This window comes from Argentina silus (genome assembly GCF_951799395.1).
Source record: "Argentina silus genome assembly, chromosome: 8".
NCBI classification, from domain to species: domain Eukaryota; kingdom Metazoa; phylum Chordata; class Actinopteri; order Argentiniformes; family Argentinidae; genus Argentina; species Argentina silus.
In genome coordinates this window covers 14,133,281-14,151,496 of record NC_139662.1, presented here as the reverse complement: position 1 = coordinate 14,151,496, position 18,216 = coordinate 14,133,281, and the positions used below count along the sequence as shown (strand labels likewise).

The window sequence follows — 18,216 nt, the reverse complement described above, 5'->3', positions numbered from 1 at the left end:
AGAGAGAGAGAGAGAGAGAGAGAGAGAGAGAGAGGGAGAGAGAGAAAGAGAGAGAGAGAGAGAGAGAGAGAGAGAGAGAGAGAGAGAGAGAGAGAGAGAAAGAGAGAGAGAGAGAGAGAGAGAGAGAGAGGGAGACCCCAGTGCTGCGCTTGAGATAGTGGAGCCAGGATGTGGGTCCTCATCTTGGCAGCTCTACTCCTCTCTCTGACTGACAGAGCCATGTACAATGCCAGGAGAGGTACAGTATGAGCCTTAGAAATACTACCACTAATAATGATTGTATTGATGGTAACAGTTATAATGATTAATATAACTGACTCATCATTATTACTAGTAGTATCAATATATACTACCTTATACAAGCTGTGTACACACTAGCCTGCCTCTAAATATGAATGTGCTTTAATCAACTCCGATAACTATTGGGTTAAGGTTAGGGTTAGGTACTATAATTGTTGGGTTAGGGTTAGGTACTATAACTGTTGGGTTAGGGTTAGGTCCTATAAATGTTGGCCTAGAGTTAGGATTAGGTACTATAACTATTGGGTTAGGGTTAGGTCCTATAACTATTGGGTTAGGGTTAGGGTTAGGGTACTAACTAACAGGACAAAAGAACAAGTCACATCAATGAAACAACGGGCAGACACAAGCAGGTGTGAAGAAACCATTCCTTTATTGGTGTGAAGAAACCATTCCTTTATTGGTGTGAAGTCCCATTGGGTCAGTACCATCAGGGAATAAAAACAGTGCTGTGGACCGAACCCATGTCCTCTCACACACACACTCTCTTCCTGAAGAGGGGGACAAGATGGGTGTGTGTCGCCTCAAAATGTGAGAGAATTTGACAAAAACTACTCCAAAAAACATTCACCGCTTAACTCAGACTATACAGCAGTACCCTTTCTTTGAGGTGGGGTGGGGTGGGGGGATCGAGTGTTGGGTGTGTGTGTGTGTGTGTGTGTGTGTGTGTGTGTGTGTGTGTGGGTGTGTGTGTGGGGGTGGGGGGTTACTAAACTCACAAAGGGCCAACTGAAGGGGAGGGGGTCAAAACCACATCAATGACAATTAAACAGAAATACCATATTCTCTTTTTTTGTTCTCTGAATTCTTTGATTCATATTTCTCTTTTATCTCTGAGAGAGAGAGAGAGAGAGAGACAGGGAGAGCTTGTGTGGCCAGAAAATGCTTCCCTTCTTGTCGACGACGCTTCCATGGCGACATAGGTTAGGTGTCGTTGCCGTGGCTGCGCCGGCCGGTGTGTGGTCTACTACTTGGCGTTTGCGGAGCTGCTGAGCATCTTGCGGACGGCCTGGGCGATGGCGTCCCGGTCGATGCCGAAGATCTTGAGCAGTTCCTGGGGTTTGCCGCTGCGGGGGACGTGAGCCACAGCCATACGCTGTATGGTGAAGCCCGTCTCGTTCACCACAGCCGAACACACTGCCTCTCCCAGGCCACCTATGGAATTACAACCACATATAACAATAGTGAGTCAGGCTTACTGAAACCAAACAGTACAACATCCAGCATCCAGTTAGCCATCTACACCATATGATTCTACTCTGTCACAATGCGCCAATGATTCAAGGTCAACATGAATCCAAGCTAAAATGCTAAAGGCTGGAATGCTGTTTAGAATTTCTCTGTTGTGAACCAACATTAGGATTCCGTGAAACTCCCTTTGTGTTTGTCTTCTAGAACGGTCTTACATTTACATTACATTTATAGCATTTAGCAGATGCCTTTGTCCAAAGCGACTTACAACAAATACATTTGTCTAAGTAAGTGAATCATCTATCCATTAGTCATCATATGAAAAAGTAATCTATGCTAGGACCAGGGGCTATTGGCCGTTTTAAAAAAAATTTATTTTCAGGAGAGAAACTTGCACAAGGGGGTAGTGGGGAATGAAGAGGTCTTTAGGAGGGACAGTTAAGATGTAGCCTAAAGAGATGGGTCTTCAATCTACAGCGCTCTTTGTCTGAATGATGTAGTGTACTGTAACTGGCCAGCCATCTATACATCCTCTTAGTCTTCCCCTTCACTGCCACAGTAAATCAGAGCATCATCTCTGCCTCACTGAGCCCTGCATTGATGTGATGCTATCGGACAGGCCTGCCACCACCCTCTGTTCATTGACTGACCATCAGGCCGGTCGGAGATGGGGTGGGGGGGGGGGTCCCCTACTGTAACAAGGGGACAGCTGCACTACGGGGGTCCCTGCGGCCTTGTCCCTGTGCCCCACCCCCCCCCCCCCCCCCCCCCGGCCCCATCTATAGCATGTAAAACACACACACACACACACACACACACACACACACACATACACACACACACACACACACACATACACACACACACACACACAAAGCCATACCACCCCCTATGGCTCTGAGTCCCCCTCTCCTCCCCCCTCCTCCCCCCACCTCGACCTGGCCTTCGCACGTTCACCTGTCATAAAGCACTATCATGCTTGGGGGGGAGGTGGGGGGGTGGTAGGCAGCTGGGGGGGTTGGGGGGCAGCCAGGGTATGGATTCTGGGGGTTGGAGGTTAGGGGCTGGGGGGTTAGCTGATGGTGAGATGCTGAGCCTGGCACACACAGCAGTGGCTTTCCCTGGCTTTGTTTAATTCACTCAACGCTCTGAGTTAACCTCTACAGACACATAACGCAGCTGTGCCCAAAGAAACAGGCGCACACACACAGCATTTTTTTAAATGTTTTATCCTCTCTCAGTTATCTAGGTCATAAAAAGCCCAAAGGCCAGAGCTGAAATTGAAAAACAGTGACGGACGATAGGACCCCCGCTCCCCCCACCACCTCCATCTGCACATGCTGAAACTCTCTCCGCAGCCACAACCCTCCTCACTCCCCACAGACAGAGGGGCCACAGGCTCAGAGATTCATGAGCTGATACAAGTCACACAAACGCCAGCCACTTGTATAATGTTACACAGTCCAGTTAATGCCTAAGAGCCAAAGGGGGGTGGTTCGAGCATCTACCATTAGCCAAGAGGACATCCTCAAACTCCCAGAGCGACACTTAAGTTTATATGTCTCAGGCAGGGCTACCTCATCATGAACGTGTGATTCCAAATCACCTCCACTACATACTGTATAGTTGTAGTATTTCTGTGTAGGTGCGTAGTGTAGTTGTAGTATTTCTGTGTACAGTATGTGTGTAGTATAGTTGTAGAACTTTTGTGTAGGTACGTAGTACAGTTGTAGTATTTCTGTGTAACTGCGTAGTATAGTTGTAGTATTGTAGAGAACTCACCTTCGTAGTAGTGGTCCTCCACGGTGATGATACGCCCCCTGGTGGCTCGGCCATGCTCAATGATGGTCTTGGAGTCCAGTGGCTTGATGGTGAACGGGTCGATCACACGAATGTTGATCCTCTCTGAGGGGGAGAGAGAGCGAGATAAGGCACACTCAATTAACAAACAAACACTTAGGGCTCCAATTTGTGCAAACATTTGTGCAAACATTTGGTAGAATGGTAGCAAAGTCGGCCATCTTTACCACTCTATGTTTTCCTACCTTTCTTGAGCATTTCAGCAGCAGCTAGAGCCTCATGAAGGGTCACGCCGGCTCCCACCACCGTCACCTGGTCATCATTGGTCTTGTACACAACCTGGGGGAGACGGGAAACACAACAGCATCACTGGCCTGCCATTGGTCCGTGGTAGATCTCAGACAACATCGATCTAGCCTGTGATTGGTCTATGATTTTGATCTAGCCTGTGATTGTTCTGTGATAGTTCTCAGATGACATCGACCTAGTCTGTGATTGGTTTGATAGATCTCAGAGATCATTGATCTAGCCTGTGATTGGTCTGACAGATCTCAGATGACATCGATTTAGCTTGTGATTGGTCTATGGTGATAGATCTCAGAGATCATTGGTTGGTGTACCTTAGCTTGTCCGACATGGAAGTCTTCGTTGCTGTTGTACAGGACGGCGTTCTCCGGGCGACTGGTTCTGATGAAACACAGACCCTGGAACCCAGACGGGAGAGAGGTCACACATGTTTGATACCATTCCTCATTCCATTCCATGCATTAGAATAAGCCCGTCCTTCGATTTCTACCTCCACCAGCCTACCCTGGTCTCAGTACAGGGTGAACATCCATTGCAGTTGTTGGTGATGCTGGTTCACTTATTTTCTCCTTGAGTTTTTATTTTGTTGTTTTTCTCGCTCTCTTGAGAGTACAGTGTTTTACTGTTTTTATATTTTTTATTGCATTTTTGGCTATTATGGAGGCAGCAGGAGAGGAGACAGGGAGACCAGACGAGAGGGGGGACAGGGAAGACTGCCGGACCCAGGTATCGAACCAGGGACCTTGGGATAATGGCATGTTTGCTTAATGTCAGGTGCATTACCACTAAGCTATAGACGTCTATATGCAATATTTCTATATTTCTATTCATAGGCAAATAAATATAAACATTAATTTGAGGCGTGGAACTGCCCATGTTTGATCTGATGGACGTATGACAGAGAGGATTGTGGGTACCTTTGTGTTGGCGGCCAGCTCCACAGACTTCTCAGTGGACACAGCGTCACTAGGGTAGAACACTGTTGCTGTGGGGATGGCCCTGAACAAGGCCAGGTCTTCAAGGCCCATCTGAGAAGGTCCATCCTCACCTGGAACACACATACACACGCATACACGCACGCATGCATGCACACAGAAATGCACAGAAATGCACCCACACCCACACCCACACCCACACCCACACCCACACACACACACACACACACACACACACACACACACACACACACACACACACACAGGCGAGTCAGATACTCCAGCACAGAGAGTGTTTGGGGCGGCTGAAAGTGAAATCTACTGGACTGGGGCATGCGTTGTCGTGGGCGACGTGGGCATGCAAATCATGTACCTGAAGAAGGTAAAGGAAACCTGGCCACCCCGCCACCACCACCACCATTTCCACCACACAGAGAGAGAGAGAGGAGGAGGGAGGGAGGGGACGAGAGATGGACGAACAGACGGACGGACGGACGGACGGACAGAAGAATGTGAAGAAACGAAAATCAAAAGTTCAGGATTCAGAGGAGAAACTTAGAAACAGGATCACAGAAGAAGTGAGGTCATCAAGGAGGGATGGGTTCACCCCGCAGCAGGAGTATGATGTCACAGGCCATGCTGTCTGAACCACATTATACACTATAATGATCATCTCCATTCATGAGTCATCAACAGAAACAACGTCATATAGTTTAGACTTGTTGTTGTGGGGGAATGAGTCTGTACAAAGTAGACAAAGTGATATTTTTAATTTGAGCAGAATGCTCTGTGGTTTGACAGTGTTTACTGCTCCTCCCGGCCCTGAGGGACAATGGAGCCGTGGCTACTGCTGTGGGTTGAAGCCAAGAGGAACAAGACAGTTCTACTGAGTCAGGGTTCAGTGTAGGGTCACAGGTCACAGTGAGGTCACAGTGAGGGAGTCACAGGGGGTCACTACAGGGTCGTGTTCAGTACGGTTACGACGTCACCGACCGTTGCAGATAGAAACAGCATGAATAGAGCTCATGTTACTCTCCATGTCTGTTCTACAAAACACATTTCTATCTGAACGCTCCACAACGTTGCGCCCTGCTGAACGCAGCCCGGGTCACGACAAGAGGTCAGAGGTCGGCCGGGGGTCGTTGTCACAGGGACTGACCGATGGAGACGCCACAGTGGGAGCCACAGAGGTTGATGTTGCTCTCCGAAATGGCCGCCATTCGTAGCTGGTCGAAGGCGCGCGTGAAGAACGTGGCGAAGGTGCTGGCGAACACCACATTGCGGTCCCGCGTGGCGCAACCCACAGCAACACTCACCTGAGAGGAAGAGGAGAAGGAGGGAGAGAGAAGAGGAGGGAGATAGAAAAGGAGGGAGAGAGGGAGGAGGGAGAAAATGAAGCGCAAGAGGTGGTGGAGGATGAGAGGGAGGCGGAAGATAAGAAGGAGAAAGACAATGAAGAGCAAGAGGAGTAGGAGGTGGAGGAGAGGAAAGAAGCAGAGGAATTCTTTATGAGAAAGCTGTCTCCTCTTTGTGAAATTCTGACACTGTCCAAAGGGTAACACACTGTACACACATAAGGATTTAATATCAAAGAAAATCTGAGAGAGTGCCATTTTTTCTTTTTTTATTGTCCTTCATTTCCTGTATGAGCTGTTTCATTTCCTGTTTCATATCCCTGAACAATCCATTCTCTGCCGTGAGCTTTGGCTCCTGAAAAAATATGTTGGCTCTTTATGTAACCACTAATATATAGCTACAGTACAGTGGAGTGGAGTACCATACAGTCAAAGAGATCATACTTTTATTATTTATTATACTTGGTTAATAAACTCTGTGATACAGTCAGGTACCATGGATGCTGGTGGAGGCAGAAATCGGAGGACAGGCTCATTGTAATGTATGAAACAGAATGAGGAATGGTATCAAACATTCTGTTCCATGCATTACAATGAGCCTGTCCTCCGATTTCTGCCTTCACCAGCCTCCCCCTGCAGCGTACAGTAATGCTTCATTGTTGCCATAACTGCCAAACGCGACAAGCTGCTTCGAAAGGCCAACAGAGCATATTAACACACAATGCCATAACCGCTCAAGTCACTTAATATTTCATATGACAGCATGATGACGGTAATTAATGCATCTAAATAACGACTGACCTATATCGGATTCAGCTTCTTGTGTGTGAGTCACAACAAGTCACTGGCACGAATACGAATCCAACAGGCTCATTGACTCTGATAATGACGCAGTTCAAGGTACTGTGGAAACCTCGCTTTTTTATTACGCTGAATAGTCACGCTTTCTTGTTTCGTAGAAAAAACATTTTTTTCCGGCATTTAGGAATCTGAGAGGGAGGTTTTTATATTTTTACTTTTATTTTTTTTAGGTCAGTCGTTACAAATATCCAGGCTACTTTCAGCCATAATAGATGATCAGACAAATTCAGGTTAGCTTAAGTAACTTATCATGTTCTGCGATGCAGCATTTGCTGTTAGCACCGGGGGTTAACTTAGCTGTTTTACCATGTTCTGCTCTGCGATGTAGCACTCGACGTAGCGGTTGGGGTGCTCGTTCTTGAAGATCTCAGAGAAGGTGGAGTTCTTGGTGTCTCCGTCCAGAGCGACCACACGCTCGTTGTAGCGGCCAAGCTTAGCCAGGGCCATGCCGTAGGCCTTCCGTGTGGCGATCTGTAGTAGACACACACACACACACACACACACACACACACACACACACACACACACACACACACACACACACACACACACACACACCACACCACACCACACAGGGCGCAGGATATTAATCAAACTGATCAAAGTTCATTAATCAATCGATCCATCTCTTCCTACATTCTGGTACCGGGTAGCAGAACTGTCTGGTTCATGTTCTCTCTGTCAGGGTGTGCAGGATCTCTGTCTTTAACACTAACACTCATGAATGACTACCTGAATGAATGAATGAATACATTTTTCATTGGATAAAATATTCATTTTTTCTTTCTTTCCTTCCTTCCTTCCTTCCTTCCTTCCTTCCTTCCTTCCTTCCTTCCTTCCTTCCTTCCTTCCTTCCCTTCTTCCTTCATTCCATCTTTCCTTCACTCACACACTCCTCCTCCCCCCCACTCCCCCATTCCCCCACCCTACCTTCTCTCCTAGTTTGTAGCTGGGTGCGCTGGGCATCCGGACGTTACGGATGCTGACAGGCTGGGCATCGTCGGTGGGCGTGGCCGGGTACAGCCGCTTGCTGCTGTTCATGATGCGGCTCTGCAGCTCCTTCATCACGCTATCGGCCATGTCCTTAGGCAGGGGCTTACCATGCCAACCCAGCTTATCCTCCGCAGCTGCCAACGCACAGGTAACAGGTCATAGCACACGCACACACACACACCGGTTATAGACACGCACATACACAAAAACCCATACCACATGGAAACACCAAACTCAGCTATACTTGCTATACATCAGCAATTTATTGACTGTCAGCATTTGATTTGACTATCTGTCGACTGGCACTATTTTCTTAGGCGCCCCTCTCACTCTCATAACAAAGTCTTACACCTCAGTGGATGCCAAAGGCCATACTATAGGTCAGAGGTTGGCCTTAAAAGGCCATAAGCTTATGGCTTAAAGGCCACAACTCACACACAATGGGGTGTGAAGTGTGTGTATGCTACACATTCTGAGGGATTACTGAGCTGCTGCAGCAAAAACGCTAAAGCACTGCCGGGATTACGCTGGGGTTAGTGTGCCCCTCGCTGGGGTGTGTCTGGTGTGTGTGTGTGTGTGTGTGTGTGTGTGTGTGTGTGTGTGTGTGTGTGTGTGTGTGTGTGTGTGTGTGTGTGTGTGTGCGTGCGTGCGTGTGTGAGTGAAGCACTGCCTGGATTATGCTGGGGTTGGTGTGCCCCTCGCTGGGGTGTGTCTGGTGTGTGTGTGTGTGTGTGTGTGTGAAGCACTGCCTGGATTACGCTGGGGTTAGTGTGCCCCTCGCTGGGGTGTGTCTGCTGTGTGTGTGTGTATGTGTGTGTGTGTGTGTGTGTGTGTGTGTGTGTGTGTGTGTGTGTGTGTGTGTGTGTGTGAAGCACTGCCTGGATTACGCTGGGGTTAGGGTGCCCCTCACTAGGTGGACAGGGGGGAAGAGGGAGGGAGGTAGGGGGGTGAATGTGGTCTGACATAACCCTGTTTGATTTGGTTTGAGGGGAGCTAATACAAGTCTTTGGCAAGGTTACTCATCACTAGAGCGTGTCACTGTCTGCATAAGTATGACCAGGATGTCCATGTGTATGCCTGTTACCTCACCCTGGTATAGAGTTAGGGTTATTATGATAATGTATACTAGGTGTATTATGGTAATGTTTACTATGTGTATTATGGTAATGTTTACTAGGTGGTAATGTCCAGGTGTGTGTGTTTTCGGAGATGAGTGAGTGTGTTATAAGAGGGGTGTGTGTGTGTGTGTGTGTGTGTGTGTGTGTGTTATATGAGGAGTGTGTTTGTGTGTGTGTGTGTGTGTGTGTATGTGTTGTACCTGGGATGCCCTTGCCCTTGATGGTCTTGGCGATGATGGCAGTAGGCTGGTGGCGAGGCTGGCTCAGGACCTTACACAGCTCCTCCACACTGTGCCCATCCACAATGATGGAATGCCAACTGCAAACACACCAGACGATTTAATCACACACACTGACACAGACACACTCTTTCTCTCATCTCTCTCTCTCATTCTCCCCCTCCCTCTCTCTCTCTCTCATTCTCTTTCTCTCTCTCCCCCCCCTTCCTCTCTCCTCTCTCTCTTTCTCTTTCTCTCTTTCTCTCTCTCACTCTTTCTCACTCCCTCGCTCCCTCTCTTCCTCTCTCTCTCTCTTACCCGAAGGCTTCGCAGCGCCTCTGGTACTTCTCTACGTGGTGCTGCAGGGGTGCCGGGTCACTCTGGCCCAGGCGGTTGATATCCAAGATGGCCACCAGGTTGTCCAGCTGGTAGTAGGAGGCAAAGGCCATGGCCTCCCACACCGAGCCCTCCGACATCTCCCCGTCGCCCAGCAGACAGAACACACGGTAGCTATGGGACCAAACAGGACAGGCAGACAGGCAGGCAGGCAGGCAGACAGACAGACAGACAGACAGACAGACAGACAGACAGACAGACAGACAGACAGACAGGCAGGCAGGCAGGCAGGCAGGCAGGCAGGCAGGCAGACAGACAGACAGACAGACAGACAGACAGACAGACAGACACACAGACAGAAACAGTGATGAGAGGCAGGCAGGTTTAAAACATAGCCCATGATTTAGGCTTCATCAGCGGACCAATAGTATGATAACATTATAATCAGTGTCATACATCCAGAATGTTCAATTGATTTGGTCGCCACCTTTAGGCTGTACAGATGAAATGCAAGACAAAGAAGCTGAACATACCCATGTCATTCTCCTCTTCCCCCTCGCTCCCTCTCTCTCTCCCTCTCTCCCCCCCTCCCTCTCAAAATTTTCCATACAGGCCCCCCCCACCCACCCTCCCTTCATCTTCTAAATGGCACACCCCCTGGCCTCCACCTCCTCCCCACTACAGCACTTGCAGGACAAGTTAACCCCACCCCCCATGCTTGGAGCTGCAATCAGCCATACCCTGTCCTGAGGCGTAATACGGCCTGACAGCTTTCCAGTCAAATAGACACATTTTCATTAAGGTGAGAAGATAGACTGAGACACTGCGCATTACGCCACGCATGCCGACCCGGAGCGTCCCGCCTGCCCCTCCTCCTCCCCCCCACCACCTCCGCCCCGCCCGCCCCTCTCACCCCCCACCATCTCCGCCCCACCCGCTTGGGAAAGAAAGGCATTCCGGAGTCGGGAGTGGATCGGAGCGGAGTGGGAACATCCAGGCTTTGGACACCTGGTCCAGATCCCCCGAGCACATCTTCACTGCTGGACAGAGTCCTGGTTACTCACGCCTCAGAGGAGAGGCGTTCTCTCTCTCTCTCTCTCTCTCTCTCTCCCCCCCCTCCTCTCTCTCTCCCCCCCTCTCTCTCTCCTCCCCCCCTCTCTATTCTGCCCAGAGACAGCCACGGCACCCAACACATGGACAAAACATCTGAGCCCCAGGGAATCGAAATAAACAACTAAATCTAAACCAATACTGTAATACATGCTATTCTATTAGGTATTCTATACATGAGTTCTATTACATCTACATCTACAAGTGTCTTGTTGGCTGTTATCAATCGGCTGCATAATAAATGTTGGGTAGCGCGGGTTCATATTGTTTTCTGTGCAGGCAGAAATATTTAAATATCTCAACGGATCGATGACTGGGTCTACATTGGAGCTATTTTTACACAACGAATTGAACACGGTGAAAAGTCCCCCACTTTTGTGATGAAAACCCTGGCAGTCAAAGGCTATGCCAACAGGACACAAGGTCAGGGCAAATGCTGTCCTCTTAAGACAACACACACAATGGAAAAGAGATCTGAGGCAACTCTCTGAGCATGCACACACACGCACGCACACACGCACGCACACACACACACACACACACACACACACACACACACACACTGAATGTATGCTACACTTTCTGAGGGATTACTGAGCTGCTGCAGCGAAAGTGCTAAAGCACTGCTGAGATTACGCTGGGGTTAGGGTGCCCCTCGCTAGGTGGACAGAGGTGTGTCTGGTGTGTGTGTGTGTGTGTGTGTGTGTGTGTGTGTGTGTGTGTGTGAAGCATTGCCTAGATTGGGGTTGCAGCAGGAAGAGAGAGAGACCTCAGTCAAACACTCAGAGCCTTTGACACATTAGGGATGTAAGTGCAAATAAATGGTAGTTCTGCCTCTAAATATAGTCCCCCCCCCTTCTCTCTATCTACTTAGGAAGGTTAGAACATCACACAGCTGCCAACGCACCACACTGACACCTCTCACTGCCCTAACCTGTACTGATGCCCTGGCCTGGGTTCACAGGATCACACACACACACACACACACACACACACACACACACACACACACACACACACACACACACACACACACACACACACACACACACACACACACACACACACACACACACACACACACACACACACACACACACACACATACACACACCCACACAGACACACACACAGAAAGCTAACATAAAACCAACCGAAGGGAAACATTCACTCAATTCAAATGCATGCCTCTGTGAACTGGCGCCAAATGATTCTAAGCTCCTCTTTGGTTTTGGTTATCATGGATAATCATACTCAAATGCCATGTGTTAAATCAAATCAACAGAGTCAATTAAACAGGTGCCGTACAAGTGTGAGGCTATGCAATTGTAATTATGCAACCAACAAGAGGCCATTTTGACAGTTAATATCAAGGCTTTTCTGAACATTTTTTCTAAGTCTATCTGACACTTTCATTCATGGATTATTCTCTTTATCCATGGCCCTAGCCATATAATACTGTGTGTCTGAAAGTGTGTGTGTGTGTGTGTGTGTGTGTGTGTGTGTGTGTGTGTGTGTGTGTGTGTGTGTGTGTGTGTGTCTGGAAGTCACAGACTGTAACAGAGAGGTTGTGTAATGAGGGCATTGACATGTAGATAGGAGTGACAGTAGAGCCCTATGCTACAGCTTCTCAGCTTTGACATGCTGTTACGAGCAATTGTGCACTACACACTACACACTACACACTCACTAACACTAGTGTTTCCCTTGGGGGGTGGGGGGGGGTGGAGGGTGGAGGAAAGGGGAGGAGGGAGGGAGAGAGAGAGAGAGAGAGAGGGTGAGAAAAGCAAGTGAGAAGAGCGAGAGGGGACGACTCTTTCGCATCTGTGATTATTAGAGCAGAAGAAATTGATTGAACAAGAGAAGGCAGCAGCAGCAGCCAATACTTCGCACACAACACATGCACACACACACATACAGTATGGAGTATAGTAAGAGCTCTGAGTGTACTCTGCTCCCTGCTCGATGCACTGGAATGAAATCATTCCACAATCTACACCACAAACATTTCAAAACAAGTCTATTTCCCTCACGTTCAGCTCAGTCCGTTGTGATCTACCTTTTTCTATGTATTCAGATTGAGAATGGGTCTGCTTTGTTGATATCCACAGAATTCCACAACTCCATTGTTCTCCCAGTGCTCACGTGCCAGTGTTCTAGAACGGGCCTGGTCTGGGACAACAAAGAGAGGCTCCGTCCACATCGTGTGTAGTGGTGACCTGGCTGGCCTCTCTCCAGGACCACACACACACACACGCGAGCGCATGGACGCACACACACAGGCACGCACGCAGGCACACACACAGGCACGCAGGCAGGCATGCTCACACGCACACGACAGCAGCTATGGCTGTCAACCTGCATCGACTCTCCACTGGGAGGTGAAATGTCAAACGTCAGTCTTGCTTACTGTAAGAGCAGCATATTTGGAGTAGGTGTGTGTGTGTATTCATGTGTGTGTGTGTTCGTGTGTGTGTGTGTGTGTGTGTGTGAGGATACATTCATGCCTTTGTCTGTGAGTGCCTATCCTTGTATAACTGTGGGTGTAGATGATTATTGATGTAGGCATGAATGTATGTCTGAATGTGTGTGTGAGTGTGTGTGTGTGTGTGTGTGTGTGTGTGTGTGTGTGTGTGGGGGTGGGTGAACAGACCATACTGTACAATCATGCAACTACTGCATGCTCTTCAGGAGGAGCTGTGCATGTCATTGAAATTATGTGCTAAAGTCCATATAGTACAGTATGTGTACTAGTGCGTGTGTGTGTACTAGTGCGTGCGTGTGTGTCTCACCTGGCCTTATCAAAGTATTTTCCAGAGTAGGCCATTCCACAGGCAGCTCCCAGGCCCTGTCCCAGAGAGCCAGTTGCCACATCCACAAACTGCTGCTTCTGTAAACACACACACACACACACACACACACAAACACACACACACACAGTTATACATTTAAAAAAAGTTATACATTACAGATAAATATACCACACGTGCTTTGTCACAGTACATACATTCAGCAAACTCAACAAATATTACACAAATTACAAACAGTAAGTGTACAGTTAAACATTACACACATATACACAAAGCACACACAAATCATTACCACATTACACACACACACATATACACACACACCTCAATGGAGAGTCAGATGAATTACTCATGTGTGTGAACAGAACGTGGCATTACTGTGCAATTACTATGTATAATGGGGCCTGGAACTGCCTGTCTCTGACACACAACAGGCACATCTTTGTTATGTCTGTCTAGCCTTCAGTACTGTATGTACTGTACAGTGTGTGTGTGTGTGTGTGTGTGTGTGTGTGTGTGTGTGTGTGTGTGTGTGTGTGTGTGTGTGTGTGTGTGAGTAGTACAGTACTTGTGTGTTCGGACTACATTTCTTCATCAACGCAATGCATGTGCTCTGAAAGATTAATTTTTTAATTATTCTGTGGATTGGACCATGTCTTGATCTGGAACTGGGCAGAGCCATGGTTCATAAGAGGCCAGATACAGGTTATAGGAGGTCATAAGAGGTCAAAGACAGGTTATAGGAGGTCATAACTGAACAGGTTTGTGAGTGAGGATAGGCTACAGATGGAAGGAGGGAAGGAAGGAAGAAAGGAGGAAAGGAGGGAAGGAGGGAAGGAAGGAACGAGGAAGGGAAGGAGTAAGGGGCTAGGAAGGAAGGAAGGAAGGAGGGAGGGAAGGAAGGAAGGAAGGAAGGAGGGAAGGAGAGAAGGAGAGAAGGAAGTAGCCTCACCGGTACAGGATGTCCCTCCAGGATGGAGTCAACCTTGCGGAGGTTGAGCAGCTCCGCCTCCTTCAGGAAGCCTGCCTCGGCCCATATGGAGTACAAGGCTGGGGCTGCATGACCCTGCGGGGGGTGGGGGGTGGGGGAGACCGTTAGAGAGGGAACACACACACACACACACACAGACACACACACAGACACACACACACACACACACACACACACACACACACACACTCTCTACTGCGTATTATGAGAAAATCCCATCCTATCCACATGGGCCTCCCCACATCGACGCCTAATCTGCAGTAACAATGCGATTACACCCTCTCCTCCTGCTCTTAAAGGATCCTACAGCATAGGATTATATGATCTGGGTCAAATACACAGGTCAAATACTTTCAAATACTTGAGCTGCTCTTCTGTTTAGTTTACCTGCTACAATGGAATGAATGGAATAGCCCTAAAAGTGCATACTCCAAGCAGAATCAAACACACCTCAAATACTTTCAAGTATTTGTTTGTAGTTGAACTTGGTCTGATGGATATGGTACACTGGCCCTTTAAGAACTCTTAATCACATCGCTATCTCTCCATAACCCAGAGTAGAGAGCCGATCCCACCAAACAGATTGGTTTAAAGCCAACACTGTCAGTAAGTGTACGGTGTCCAGAAAGAGCATCGACTCATCGACAAGATGCATGCTGGGTAAAGGGGATTAAATGTGAATCCAGCCACCTGGCTTGGGGAGAGAGGGCATCAACCAATCTCCTGCTCTGGCAAACTTCATTACAACTGTGTTTGATGTCCAGGAAGAGATACGGGTCACATGATCCCCATATGTTCAATGAATGAGGAGTGGAGCTTATCCAATGACTCCTTAGAGGAGCTAAGAGCTTAGCTAGACCCTAACCTTAGCGATGGAAATGGAGAATATACCTAGTGGATTTGGCTTGAAAACACTACTTTGGAGAAGTTCCATGCATTTGAAATGAATGGAGATGAAGTTGCACTACTAAAGTAGAAGTTGCCCGGTCTCAGATCATAGACCTCAGACAGGTGTGTGTCGGCTACTTATCGACAGGTGTGTGTAGCTACCTTAGACAGGATGAAGCGGTCGTTGTTGATGTTGCGGGGGTCCTCCGGGCGATACTTCATGGTATGGAAGAAGAGGACAGACATGATCTCTGCCGCGCTGCAGCATGATGTGGGGTGCCTGTGGGACAGGGGGACACAGGGGTTAGACAGGGGGCACACGCACACGCACACACCAACGTATGCACACATGCATACACACGCACACACACACGCACGGACGCACACGCACACACACACACACACACACACACACACACACACATACATAGACAACAATGCCAATTCAACAGTGTCAGTATTATGGTAGCTCTGAATTACATCAGAATCAATCTATAACAACACAAGCCATCAGAGTGCATTGACGATTCCGCCTCCTTCACTTCCATTCTTAATAACCAGCGGGCACATTTCTAAATCACATTCAATACACATTTCATACAATCTACAGTCCCTGCATATCCATTCAAAACAGATTAAACTCTCAACGCCTTGCTGACCATGCAAAATGCGTTAGGCCTATATTGTCACACCGTCTGCCCGAGTGTGTATTAGTACGTTAATTCACACCAATCCCGTGGGGTTCCGTAAAACAGGTCTTCTGCACGAGACAGTTCGGATTTGCGTCATTCAAACATCGAGTAGCCGACAATATCCTACGCGCAAACACACACACACACACACACACGCACGCGCGCACGCACACGCACGCACGCACACACACACACACACACACACACACACACACACACACACACACACACGTCATGCAGACCGGGTTAAGTGTCGTTCATGAACAAATGCTTAAATATTAGTTCAGCGTTTAAAATGTTTACAACTGCTTTATTAACGATATTTCAAACAGCATGCCCGTTTGTAATACGTCACCATGGCAGACAATTTTTTTCATCAACCTGAAATAGAGATGTGGTCAAAAAGGCACAGCGTGAATGAAATAAATCAATAAACGAATAAACAAAAAAGTGAATCAATGAAAAAGGAACATTCAATGATGAGAGAGATCCTAACTTAATTCGTTGACCGAGTGCACACAAATCCAGGAAGCACATCAAGATATTTTATCAGTCAAGACCATTGTGGTATTTATATCTCCCATAGCCTATTCTACTTATAAAGGTGGTTGACAATGTTATAATGAATATACCCATATCTTAAATTAACTCTGCTAACTCGCTCAATATACAGTGCCTTCGGAAAGTATTCAGACCCCTTCACTTTTTCCATATTTAGTTGTGTTATAGACTCAATTTAAAATTGATTAAATTAAAAGAATTTGCCAATAAATGTACTTACATTTCTAAAACCTGTTTTGGCTTTGTCATTCTGGGGTATTGTGTGTGGATTGATGGCAAATTCTTTTAATTTATTCCATTTTAAATTGAGTCTATAACACAACAAAATGTGGAAAAAATTAAGGGGTCTGAATACCTTCCGAAGGCAATATATAAAATACAGTATATAAAGGACAACCTCGAGGATGAATTGAAAGCTGTATGCTATGGGTGAGACTGTCCTGCTAGTAGGAGCGCACGGGCCGTGATGTCTCTGTCACCGATCCTCTCGCTCTGCGCGAGGGACTGACAGCCGACTGGCTGAATTTACGCAGGCGCGGTGGGGCGCCAGGCACGAGCGCTGTCCCTTTTAGATAGTTGCGGCGGACGGTTCCATTCCAGAAACTCAAAACCCCACGTCGCCACACCGCACAACGACCCGTTCGCTACGGAATAATACTGAACGGGTTTACGCTCAAGGCTTACATAATAACCATTAAAAAAATGCAACTGATGCACCTGCAACGAATAGGCTAGTCTTGCCTCCAACTAAATAAAACATTACAAAAAAATGTGAAGCGGTTTACATAGTGCAATTCCATCTATTATTTAGACTATACGCATAATGCATCCTAATGGTCAAACCACAAATTCAAATCTTGGTGCCAAATGGATCATGGCATTGTAGAAACAGCTTAAAAAACAAGTATAGCAAGTATATTCTGGGGGCAATGCGTAATATGCGCTCAACCCAAATTGCCACAAATGTAGGTCGTCCGATGCAGAGACATAACGCATGGGAAACAGTATCACTATGGACATCCCTCATAGTTGTTATTTTTCTTGTTGCGTAAAGTCCTCCTCTGGTTCTCCTTACCCGCTGCCCGCAGCAGTCGTTGCCTTGATGGAGTTGATCCGGAGCCGGTTGGCGATGTTCCGGAGCGCTTGCAGAGTCTGCTGGTCGGGTTTGTGGTAGTCCTCCATCTGCGAGCTGGCTGCTGTCAAAAAGATCAAAAATACGCTAAATCTGAGTCAACTCCTGTCCGGGACGAAGAGGGGTTAAAACTGGGGGAAATTGCCTTGAACCTGAGCTAGAAATAGATGTAAAGATAATGAAGGAGAGATAGAGGGGGCGTGTTGGGAGATGCCTAATCTAGGGCTAAAAAGAGAGATACAGCACACGGGCTCAACGACCAACCGCAGAGTGCGTGTGTGAGTGGCGGTTCACAAAGTAGCCTACAGTTAGTACGTCCCAAACAGTCATGCATGGCCAAGGGGAGGCCAAGTGCGCTCGTTGGACTTTTGTTGCCCCGCCCCCCGTCGCAACTTTGCGTCACAGCCAGGCAGACAGCCCTCCCCTACCTGCGCGCACGTCGCTCCGGTCAGGGACGCTCATCTTGTTTAGGGTCGTCGAGCAGTAGAGTAACGGCCAGAGAGAGAATGACGGCCAGAGAGAGAAGAGGATGGTTAGGTGCGCCTTTATGATTGATAGCTATGGACAAGCTACACAATGACAGATACACAGATACACCGCCACTGAGTCTTTATGTTCC

At 47.8% G+C, this 18,216-nt stretch overlaps 1 protein-coding gene across 1 annotated transcript; it reads right to left on the bottom strand.

Moving 5' to 3' along the window:
• Positions 1-660: 660 nt before the first annotated feature.
• On the bottom strand, positions 661-17,790 carry LOC310808558 (transketolase-like). Its single transcript, XM_083675528.1, has 14 exons — positions 17,541-17,790; positions 15,375-15,492; positions 14,286-14,399; positions 13,316-13,413; positions 9,396-9,587; positions 9,060-9,178; positions 7,679-7,875; positions 7,055-7,219; positions 5,692-5,848; positions 4,515-4,645; positions 3,912-3,995; positions 3,537-3,630; positions 3,274-3,396; positions 661-1,455 (listed from the first exon to the last, which is right to left on the bottom strand). The coding sequence occupies exons 1-14, from the start codon at positions 17,645-17,647 to the stop codon at positions 1,268-1,270; spliced, it is 1,887 nt and encodes a 628-aa protein (XP_083531654.1). The 5' UTR covers positions 17,648-17,790; the 3' UTR covers positions 661-1,267.
• Between the last annotated feature and the right edge of the window lie 426 nt (positions 17,791-18,216).

Excerpts from the sequence above, each read along its gene's own strand:
- LOC310808558 (XM_083675528.1), bottom strand. The coding sequence starts at position 17,647 with ATGGAGGACTACCACAAACCCGACCAGCAGACTCTGCAAGCGCTCCGG. Across the intron at positions 9,588-13,315 it reads AAATACTTTGATAAGGCCAG|CTACCGTGTGTTCTGTCTGC; the intron begins GTGAGACACACA and ends TTGGTCCCATAG. Across the intron at positions 7,876-9,059 it reads CAAGGGCAAGGGCATCCCAG|CTGCGGAGGATAAGCTGGGT; the intron begins GTACAACACATA and ends GTGCGTTGGCAG.